The 12,027-nt window shown below is 28.1% G+C and overlaps 1 protein-coding gene across 1 annotated transcript; it reads left to right on the top strand.

The window, feature by feature from the left end:
- Positions 1 to 1,816: 1,816 nt before the first annotated feature.
- Positions 1,817 to 3,122, top strand: LOC8263438 (flavonol sulfotransferase-like). Its single transcript, XM_002514565.4, has one exon. It carries the CDS (start codon positions 1,858 to 1,860, stop codon positions 2,848 to 2,850), a length of 993 nt encoding a protein of 330 aa, XP_002514611.4. The 5' UTR covers positions 1,817 to 1,857; the 3' UTR covers positions 2,851 to 3,122.
- The last annotated feature ends 8,905 nt before the right edge of the window (positions 3,123 to 12,027 follow it).

The following is a 12,027-nucleotide window of genomic DNA, read 5'->3' as shown; positions in this document are numbered from 1 at the left end:
AAATAGTTGAAACCAAATAGCTATGATTTTAAAGTTTAATGTAGTATATTTAATGAGAACTAACAATCATATCTGCACAAAAACTTTTCAACCCATCTTTTATTTTTATTTTTATGTTCTTTGTAAATAAAACCAATGTCAATAAGACATTATTTATTAGATGAAAATCTATATTATTTAATTGATTTTTGATAATGAGTGATTAACAAAATATTTAACAATATAGATATTGTACTTAATAAATAATACTATACGTCAAGGGATAATTAATCTTATGAATGAATGATATGGTAAACTGTGATTAAAAACATTTCTCATCATTTCCGAGTTACTGATTCATGTAATTGACATACAAATTAATCTTCTGCTAAAAACTCAATAGTGCTTTCTATGTTCCATTGATGGATTTTTATATTCATACTTTCAATAAAATAATATCAACTTCTATGAATCGTATATATATATAAAATAATCATACAGTATAATATAATTAATATAACAAAATAATATCAAATTAGTTGAAGAATTCTTTCCTAATTTTACTTGAAGATTTATGATTTTTTCTTTATTATTTTAATAATTTATAAATATAACTATTAGTAAATCATAAACAAATTACATCAACATTATTAAAAATTTCTGACATAGCATATAATAACTATTATTTTTCCATTTGCTATGTCAGCACCTATTAACAATGTTATGTAATTTAATAATTATTTGCTAATAGTCATATTCATCGGATATTAAAATAATAAAAAAGTAAATACAGACTCAAAAATAAAAAATATATTAAATGCATGATAATTTAGTAAAAGTTTCCTTTATTATTTTTATTTTAAAAGTTGTGATTTCATTAAAGATCAAAATATTTTGACACGACGATCACTTCTAATTTTTATTTTTTTTTTTCAACTAGCCTATTAAAGAAAACTCGATTACATATACAAAACTTGTGTAGAGAAAAAAGAGTGCACCAAACAATAAAAAGAAGAATGCTATTACAACCTCCTTAGCAAAAATAATAATTAGATTGGCAATCTGCCGACAAAAGCTAACTAAGGCAGGCCAGGGTTAACATCCTCAAGCCATACCGAAACTCGCAAGACTACAGCCAGAGAGCCACATCATTGCAAGCACGTTTATTCAATTAAAATCAAACTACACATTCAAACAAAATTTATTTTAAAATGATACATATGAAAATTATGTTAAAGATATCTACAGTTATTAAAAAAATTTATTAATTTATTTATTGATTGTAAATAATTAGTACATTATTATAAGGATTATAAATTATATAAAATTAACTTATTACTCAGTATAATATGAAAAATATAATTAAATACTATTAGCTATGAAAATAATTTATTGGTATTTTACAGAAAGAATAATTTATTAGTTGATTAATTAAATATACAATAAATATAAATATTATACATTATAATGCCTATGTGTTTTTCTTTGTAGGCTTTAATATAATGCCCATGTGTTAAAACTATTGACACACGTCAAAAGATTTTATATCTCAATTAATATATTTATATTAAAAGTTTAAAGTATAATAATGACAATAGTTAATCCATTAATTGATTGATTAAAGATAAAATAAGAAAAGCTGAGATAGTTGAGGCTAATTATCTTAATTTTATATTAAAGAAAAAAAAGGATAAAGCAAGAGACCGATAATAGTGGATTTGGTTGTATAATTATTATTTTTTAAAATAATTGTACGATGTTTCTGTCGTCAAATCTAAACATGGGCCAAGGCAAAATCTCCGAAATTGTTATATATTGGCACAATGTTCATCCATTAATGTCAAATAGATTTCATAATTATTGAGTACAGCTTTCTTCATGGAATCCTTTTTTCCTAATGATGGTTGTATTAACAAATACAAAGCGATAATCTCAAGTTTCCCAAAAGAAAAAGGTTGGGATACAAGGAATTACATGTACAAGTACCAAGGTTTTTGGTACTATGAATCATTCGCGGAAGGAGTTATGTCCGCTCAGGAACACTTCAAGGCTCAACCCAATGATATAATTGTAGCCAGTTGTCCAAAAACTGGCACAACATGGCTCAAGGCTCTTACTTTTGCGATTGTTACACGAGGTGTCTTTGATGATTCCACAAACCCTTTGCTCAAGAAGGTTCCACATGAATGTGTTCCATTCTTGGAACTTGATCTTGCAAAAGATTCCAGAGATCGTGACTCAGCAATTCCACTTGTGGCTACACACGTTCCTTATATTTCTTTACCAAAAACAATTCTTGATTCTGGCTGTAAAATTGTTTACGTTTGCAGGGATCCAAAGGATGTATTTGTTTCTTTATGGTACTTTGTGGCCAAGCAGCTGATATCCAAGAATATTGAACCAATTCCTAAAGAAGATGCATTTGAATTGTTCTGCAAAGGAACTGCGCATTATGGACCCTATTGGGATCATGTGTTAGGATATTGGAAGGCAAGCGTAGAATATCCTGACAAGGTGCTCTTCTTGAAATATGAAGAAATGAAGAAAGACCCAAGTTTTTACGTCAAGAAATTAGCACAGTTCATGGGCTATCCTTTTAGCTTGGAGGAAGAGGAAAAAGGGGTTATGCAAAAGGTTACAAACATGTGTAGCTTTGAGAATCTGAGCAATCTTGAGGTGAATAAAAGTGGCGGGCATAGAGAGAACACAACATTGGCGATTCCAAATCATGTATACTTCAGGAACGGCCAGGCAGGAGATTGGGTCAATCATTTAACACCAGAAATGGGAGCTCGCATCGACAGGATTTTTCAGCAGAAATTAAGCGGTTCAGGTTTGACATTAACGTCTCTTCCGGATCAAGATGCCTAGATTACTCATATACAGAGACAAAATCACTCTGTATAGAAAAAGTCTTTTCCTATGCCAATAAGTTAGCGAATGTAGCCACTGGACTTTAGGTGCTTCACATTGTGTGAAACACCTGGTTTGTTTGTATTTGTTTTTGTTTTTTTAATCTTTTTTCTCTTTTTGGATTCCCCACTTCAGTCTGTTCTTTGAAAATGTAATGCTTAGTTGATGCAAGTTGAACAATTGAAGTAAATAAATAATGTAAGAGGTAGATATGGGCTCTAATTTTATTACTTTTATATTCTCAATCATTGATCTTATGTAAGCACTGCAACGAACAATAATAATATGAGAATTAAGAAGTCGAGTATGCATGAATAGTCACGTACATTTTTTCTAATTTTTTTCAACCTCATTTAGAATTCTTTTATTTGTAAAAGAAGTCTCTTAGATCTCGGATCACTACAGCAAATCAAAATTACTTTTTTATGACAAAGTATTTGCATAAATTAAAGGTTCTGTAATGTGGGGGTGAAATTTAGCTAAAAATAAAATACAAATGCAATAAATTCGGTACACAAGACGTGAAAGATAAATGGATATTCCAAGGAAATAGTCTTTAGCTTTAGAAGTTATTCTTCTTTAAAAAAAGATATTAGAAGCTATTATTAACCTACAATACTCTTTCCGATCTTAAGCTATTGTCCTCTTGTTTTTAAATTATTAATTTAGTAAGTAATTATCAAATTTAACCTTCATTAATTAGCATAAATATTACCATATGTAATTAATTTGATACTTTAAATTTTAAAATTATAGCTTTTATAAAATATTCAATAAGAGTATTTTAGAAAAATAATAATAAATATTAATCACAATTTTTAATTCACATATAAATTAAAATTGAATTATTTTTTGAGATAGTAATAAAAATTAAAATATGGACTTTGTTTGATAACTTATTTGTGCTAAGAATGTTGTAACATGTCTCCTTCCAACATGTGGAGCAACCTCTTTATGTTGGTCATGAAATAACACACTGACTTGAGACTAAAACCTCTACTCCTAAATGTTTCTGAATTAGGATTAAGAAATGAGGTTTTTTCTTTTGATAATCAAAAAGATTTTTATTAAAGAAAGAGAAAAAAAACCAGTCAAAAAACAAACATCTTAAGTGATGAAGAACCCTACTTAAACTAGTGCATCGATGCTAGAAAGTGCACATACCTCCAATTCTAGCTAAAAATGAGCTGAAATCAACAAAAATGACCGCAGAAAATGGGGCAGTAGTACAACTGAAAAATCTAAACAATAAAAGCTCCTGATAAAATATTAGCTCTAAATGACACCAAAGGAAAAGGGATATTAAATGAATGGAATTGGAATATGGATGGAATATAATGAAATAGAGCCACTTTGAGGTTCCCTATGAAATGAGGTATGGAACGAAGAAACTATAAAGAAGTTCTGGGAGTTACAAAAGAAACTTCAAGCTCATATTGGTCATGGGTTGAGAATGGGAATTGAACTCTATGAGATCTAATCTCCCATTGTTCCTCAGTAGCTCAGTGGTAGAGCGGTCGGCTGTTAATTGACTGGTCGTATATTCAAATCCTACTTGAAGAGATTAGATTCATTCCGAATTTTTTAATTCGGATTATCTTAATGAAAGAATTCGCTTTGACCCTGGTAACCCGTCCCATACTAATGAGGTCAATAGTTACATGAGACATTATTTAAAGTATAACAGTTATAGATAAAACTATTAAGTTATCAATCTTTAATAACATTATCTTTTAAATGAAATGTAATGATCAATATTTTTGTGAGCGAACAAAAACAACTAATATAAATATTTAAAAAAAATCATAATAAAATAATTATCTATTGATAAATTAAAATGACTAAATAGAAAATCCTAATACTCTTTTTTCTTTTATTTTAAGATCTTTTGATCTAAGGAAGAGACTAACCAAAATATACTGCATAAGCATTAAATCAAAGTAAAAAAGAACTAAATGCTAACCTTCTTAACCCTCAAGTCTCAGCCAAATGTAGCTGTAAGTGGAAACGCTCTTTACTAATACAAGTTTGATATTTATTTGAATGAAGCTAAATTACCGCCTTTATATCAAGAAAGTCCACAATCTTCAATTCGTAATAATAAAACGTCCCAATTTTTTATTTAAGTATCACAAAAATGGGATTTTATTTTTACAAGTAGAAGTTTGAGGACTTTATTAGTGATTGGGTTGGGGCCAATTTGGTTAATCTAGTTAATAAGTAGCTATTAATTATTTGTTCCTTGAATAGGTCCAAGATCAAATGGTCCATGCCAGATTAAGTATGGACTTGAAATACCTACACGGTCCATCTTCACACTTGTATGAATTTTGTGATGACTTTCTTTCTTTCTTTTTGTTTTTTGTTCTTCTTTCTTTCTTTGAACTTTCGTGATGATTTCCAGGTTCTATGCATTGTTTTCTTCCAGAATATGCCCCCTTTTACTATCGTTTCTCTTACTAGTCCATTACTTCGAAAACAAGTTTTTGATTGCTAGTTCTGAAATTTCAAATTCATGGGTTGAAATTTCAAAATCTTGTTTTGTTTTGGTAAATCGACGACCAAAATCTATTTCACTTTTATTGTAGACTAGTTTGTATTTTACTTACTCAGTAAAGTATATGACGTTTTATTGTTACTTTGATTTAAAAACTATGATCATTGTATATTTTATTATTAATTTCCATCAATATACATATTACGAATTTTAATAAATTTTTATAATATATAAATCACGCGTGAAATACATTTATAGAAAATAGAAAAAAAAAGTTTAAAATGAAACTACTTTTATTTACGCTATTTAGTTACTATTCGTAAGAGAAGAAATGATGGTCTCCCATGACACCAATTCGCTGTGATTTTTCATTTTTGATGTGGGGTTTGCAAAATTAAGAGGTTGATTTCGTCAAATTGAAATAGAAAGTCTTGCAAGGGATTGGGTAGTTTAACAAAGAACAAGAGAAATTGAGCCCTTGAGCTTACATTACTCCTGTAAATGAGTAATATTATCTGTGGTTGAGATTTATAAAAAAAAGTTTATTTTATATAAAAAAAATATGAAAAAATAAATAAAAAATAATAGAGTTGAAAAAGATTTTTTAGTGTTATAAAATATACTGAATTACTAATGTGAAATTTATTTAAAAATTTTCTCTATTTTGTTATATTTTAATTTAATTATAATTAATTTTATATAAATTTGTTTATATAAAATACTAAATTAAATTCTACTCTATTTAAAATATAATAAATTTTTATAGATTTCTGTATAAATGAAATGAAAGACTGAAAGATGTGTGAATATTTGCATATCCATGTATTCAAATAGAAGATGTAGACTTTGAAATAAATGTGCCATTGATATTGTAAATAGAATTTATAATTATTGATGTTTGATGCCAACCGATGGAAGCAGCCAGAGAGGGGAGAGGTGGCTGGCGTTGGCGGTGGCGGTGGCGGTGAAGTGACAAAAACTATTAATGTTTGATGCCAACTCTACACTAGGTTTTATCACTCATGATGTATAAAATAATTTTTGAAATTTCATCTACTAGCTTAATGATTTTAGTAGATAAGTTATTTCATATAATATGATTATAGAGTTCAAATTTCAGCTACCCATCTATTAATTGAATATTTTAATGCAATGTAACATGAGTATATGTTTATTCACAATTTTAAGTTGAATGTATATTTACATGTGGAATGCATTATTCTTTAGATTATTACCATTAAGGTGATACGGGCATGTATTTATTTTATGTCTCAAGCTGAATATGCATTCATAGGGAGAATGTGATACTTTTAAAGCATTAGTTATTTGATAGGAAGTTGCATGGCTATCCTCTAATTGATCATTATTACTATAAATCAAAATGGAGATTATAGCTTCTGTCAACTGTGCTTTTAAAGGGTGGATAAGTCTCTGAGTGGAGAAATATGATCTATTTGCAGCAAGCCTGATTGATTGGCCGTAACGCTCCTACTATAATAATAATATTATTATTATTATAATAAAAATGATAATATACAGTAATAATAATAATAATAGTAATGATAATAAGAATTGTAATGATGATAATAATAAAATTATAAATTTTTTAAATTAGATGGATATGATTAGAGTAACAAATTTTATTTAATTTATATTTTATTTTTAGATTGGAACGAGTTAAAATAGAATTTTAATACTAGAAAAAAATAAAGGAATTTATTAGACTATATCCAATTAGTTTGAATTTTCAAGTAACTAATTAGGTGAATGATATAAAGGGTAAATTACTTATTGTAAATGTCACACTCAATTATTTTCTCTCAATATGGGTATATGAATTAAATATTATATTTGAAAGTTATAAAAAAATTTCTATAAAAAAATTTATCATGGAAAATAACAAGATTTTAATTAGCAAAATGGTAATGGATTTAATTGAAAAAGGGTTGCTAAATTGATTAATTAAATTAATCAAGTGTTATGATTAAATTGATATTTATTTATGAAAGAGGGGCTAAAAGAAGAATTAATTTAAAATGGGGTTTAAATGAGAATTTTCAAGATTGGTATTTTTATAATTAAATATGTCGGTAGGGGTATAATGGTATTATCAAAATTAAAAGCAAGGATAAATAAGTAACTATATATTTTTCATAATTTTGATTTGGCCCAAAAGTAGTGATTAAGGATTTAATTAAAATAACTTATATTAGCTTAAGAACTAATTAAAACTAACCAAGACCAAATATATTAAAAAGATAAAAAGAGGGACCGAATATGGATATAGTCGAGGAAGAAGAAAAGAAAGGAAAAGAAAGAAAGAAGAAGAAGAAGGAAGAGCAAGAGGGAGCTTAGAGCTGCCTTTAGTGGTAGGTAAAGGAGGAAGGTTTCTAAGGCACGGTGGCGATGGCTGGTGGAGAAGGAGACGCTGGTGAACGCGCTGCAGCACCGGTGGCGGTGATCAGCGACGGCAGATGGCAGAATTCCACAAGAAAAAGGCAAAACATCATGACGCCATTTCTAGAGTTTTCGGCTACTATTTGCGGCATTCTTGGGCTCAAAATGATTAGCAGCTTATGGACTTCCTTTTCCGCCCATCATCATCCCTTGAGGTTGTCGAAATTACAAAATCTGACGAGGTAAAGAGTGAAAAGGCGGTTGGGTTTTTCATTTTTTCAATCGATGTCGTCGTGCTTCAGGTGATCAGATAATATATTCAGAGCCTACTAATCGCAACCTTTCTGATGGCATATGTTTCGTGGCGGTCAGACTTTGTGGAAAAATTGACAGTTAGGAACAACCAGGAAGATTTAGGATGATCCGGGTCTAAATTGAAAAATCAGAAGCTAGAATCATCTTCTGCGCGTTATCTTAAATTCGTAGGCGTGCTCGGATTGTCGATTGGACTTTGATGGCTAAAGGTGAGTCAATTGATTTCAGCACGCGTCTAGGTAATTTCTTAAGCTTAATGATTTTAAAAATTATTAAATAAAAATATACTAGTATTAATTTGGAGAAAAATAAAGTAATTTAAGTATCTTTAGAAATTAAAAAATATGTCACTCAAATGAGTAAATTTAGCAGTGTGATAATTTATAAAGAGTATTATTAATTCTTTTACAAATATTAATAAGGAGAAGCAAATTAATTAAAATATACAAGTTAATGGAACTTAATAACGACAAAAATAAATTTAATTTAATAAGTTTTGATTGAAATTTTAATTAAATGCTTAGTCTCTAATTAAATTTAATTATATTATTGGTGAACGATTGATTTAATGATCAAGAATATTATATTTTTTTAGAATAAATAAAGGTAGTAAAATTTATATATTAAGTGATTGGAGTAAACAAGTGAAATTTAATATCAACTAAATGATAAATGATATTATTGGCATGATATAATTAGTTCAGTTATGATGCTTAAATTGTGAGGTAGATCAATTATTATTTTATATTCAAGGTTAATTATAATGGCCAGTAAATAAATATTAACATTAGAAAATAAAATTTATTTTTAGGGATTCAGATGAAATTTTTTTATGGATTATGCTGTGTGAATCTTGTCTGCAGGTTTTGGGTCCATTTTTACGGGAAAAATTAATTTATTTTATAGGGGAGATGTTGCCGAATTTTCAATAAAATTTATTGGAATAAGAAAATAATGAATAGCATTATATAAAAATAATATTAGAATTAGACATTAGATATTAGGATTAGAATTAGAATTTAGATTTAAAATAATAGACGTTGGTTGAGGATTATTAGAAATAGATTTAAGATTAATTCTAAAGTATATTATGCATGGAATTTTAGGGTTGTGCGTTCGGATTGCAATCCACAGGAAAATTAGCTGAAAATTAAATGAAGGTATAGTCGATCGTGTCCTGCATACTAGGTGAGTGAATAAACATATAACATCATATTTTTTTTAGTAATATATAATTTATTTTTAAATTCCTATGAATTATTGAAATATTTCTACAGAAAGTTAGTTATTTTAAATGTATTTTAAAATTTTATTATTTTTTATAAAAATTGATAACAGAGAGTGGTATTTTTAGTTTTACTTTATACATGATTATGAATTTACTTAGCTGGATAAACGAGCATATACTCATTTATGTGACTTACGATAGCACACTTTGGACGTCGGGTGTTATTATATTATACTGTTTTTGGAACAACGCTTAATATACACATAGTCTTTGGGACATACACTAGTTGATGCCTTTTGAGAGCTTATTGTCTACGTGCGTATGACTAGGATTTATACTTTGGACTGCCAGGTGAGACGTCTTTGTGTCCAAAGTTGCCAGAGGTCAGTAGGGTATATCTATGAGTGTATATTATTTTTGACTGAATTATTTATTTTATTTGTTACTGATTTTTTTAGTATAATATTAGGAATTAAATTAGTAGTAGAAATTCTTCCAAATAGAATTAAGAGTATGAAGTTATTTGATTTCAAACTAGAAAATAATTTGCATTTTCAAATACATATAGAAGTGAATATTGCCTATGTAATTTTATAAAATTTCATTTGTCAAACTAGAATGTATTTGATCAAATATCTATGTTCTGAATAATGGTAATATTTTCTCCATCATAAAAGTATTTAAAAATAGTATAGTTTTGTATGAATTTATTTAAATTATTATAATTTTTTTTATTATTTGTTTATTTTCTATTGAATTTTACTCATTTCTATTTTTTCTTATTAGTGTTATGCATGGTGTTAAGAGTTAAATCAAATTAGAAATCAAGCAATTAGAATTTTGAATTGCTAGACTCTGTGATCCATAAAAGTAAAGATAGAAAATGAGATAGTTAGATCTAGTTTGGACGGTTAGGTTACATTGGCTTTCCATTAACTCTAGGATAATGAAAAACTATCCTCAGGGGCAATTTAATGAATTTAGATTGTCTGTAGGCCTACGAGCCGTTTTAATATTATGCTTTAAACCTGTTCTGATAAGTTTGTACCCTCCAGTTATTTTCATCCCAATTGTAGCTTTAGTCCTTTGAGCTTCAAACCCTATCTTTATTTTTGTCAATTAAGTATGTATTATATTTATCAGTCAAACCTTTGTACCGTATTAAGCCATTTGGCTTTATCGATACCAGGTCTTTTTTTCTTGATGAAAAACAAAAATGTCAGCAAATTCAGAAATTAAAAGCCAGCTTATTTTCATTTCTCCACCATGTAAAATTTTCAATCAACATATGATAATTCAACAATTCCTTGAGAATTTAATTGCGCCCTTTTCTCATCTGGTGCTACACATACAGTGTGCGACTTCTATTGTAAAGCTAGAGTTCATGCTCCCCTTCTCCTACTGTGGATGAACGAAAGTTTCCAAATTGTACTTATTGGAAGCCACATCAGTTATGGGACATGAACTGTAGCTACCGAATGAAAGCCCGTCCTCGAATACAGATGAAACTAAATGGTATGAGAGAAAATATTTTAAGAACTATAGCACAAAAATATCAAATTGTGATTAGATATTTCAAATGGTATATTGATGTATCCGAGGATTTATTTTTCTATGAATATATATATGTATATTTAATTAATGAAATAGTCAATTAAAAAAATTTATATTTTTCTTATTTATTGATACCCAATGGAAGAAGAGCTACCAAAAAAGTGACAACTCATCATATAATTGTGAAGATATATATATATGTAATTAATGAAATAGTCAATCAAGAAAATTTGTATTTTTCTTATTTATTGATACCCAATGGAAGAAGAGCAACCAAAAAGTGAGTGAATATATATATATATATAGTCAATCAAAAAAATCTATATTTTTCTTATTTACTGATACCCAATGGAAGAAGAGCTACCAAAAGTGACAACTCATCATATAGTTCTGTGATGAGAGATATATATATATATATATATATATATATATGTAATTAATGAAATAGTCAATCCAAAAATTTTTATAATTTTCTTATTTATTGATACCCAATGGAACAAGAGCTATCAAAAAGTGACAACTCATTCATATAGTTATGTGAAGAGATAATATTAACTAAAGCCATTCTGAGGACTCTTTTAATTTTGAATGTCATTCATAATGAATAAATAGAAAAATAATAACACGCAGAGAATTTATATATCTAGTTTACCCACTAAAAATAATATTGAATGCTATTGCAGAATATGCGGTGGCGACTGATATATTTGTTAAAAATATTGAAATTTATTATTGAATTATATATATAGCAAAACGGGTGATGCGTGATGGCTAATTAAATTTGGCAGGGAGAACATGAACATTGCCATTTATGTAGGCAAAGAAAAATAATCAAGCTAATATAAGACATATTCTAATTGAACAGCAGACACAATTTAATGAAGTACTATACGAAATTTAAGATTGATGAGCTGAGTTTAAGTAATAGTTGGCCTCAACCATCCATCTCTTCAAGTGCAAACTTTGCATTGTCATATAATATTGCCCTGGAAAATTAAGAGTGCATTCTGCATCTTGTCATGCCTTTTCTTGGCAACGAGAGGTCGTTGAATTTGAAAACTCTCTTCTTTTTCTCTTAAAGATGAAAAAAGGTAAATTATTACTTAGGTTTCATAAAAATTCTAAATGGTGTTACGTTTTCATG

The sequence above is a fragment of the Ricinus communis genome, chromosome 4 (assembly GCF_019578655.1).
Source record: "Ricinus communis isolate WT05 ecotype wild-type chromosome 4, ASM1957865v1, whole genome shotgun sequence".
NCBI lineage: Eukaryota > Viridiplantae > Streptophyta > Magnoliopsida > Malpighiales > Euphorbiaceae > Ricinus > Ricinus communis.
Note: the sequence above shows the minus strand (reverse complement) of the source record. Positions and strands in the feature narration are given on the sequence as shown.

Bases quoted from the DNA above. Each gene is read 5' to 3' on its own strand.
- LOC8263438 (XM_002514565.4), top strand. From the start codon at position 1,858: ATGGAATCCTTTTTTCCTAATGATGGTTGTATTAACAAATACAAAGCG.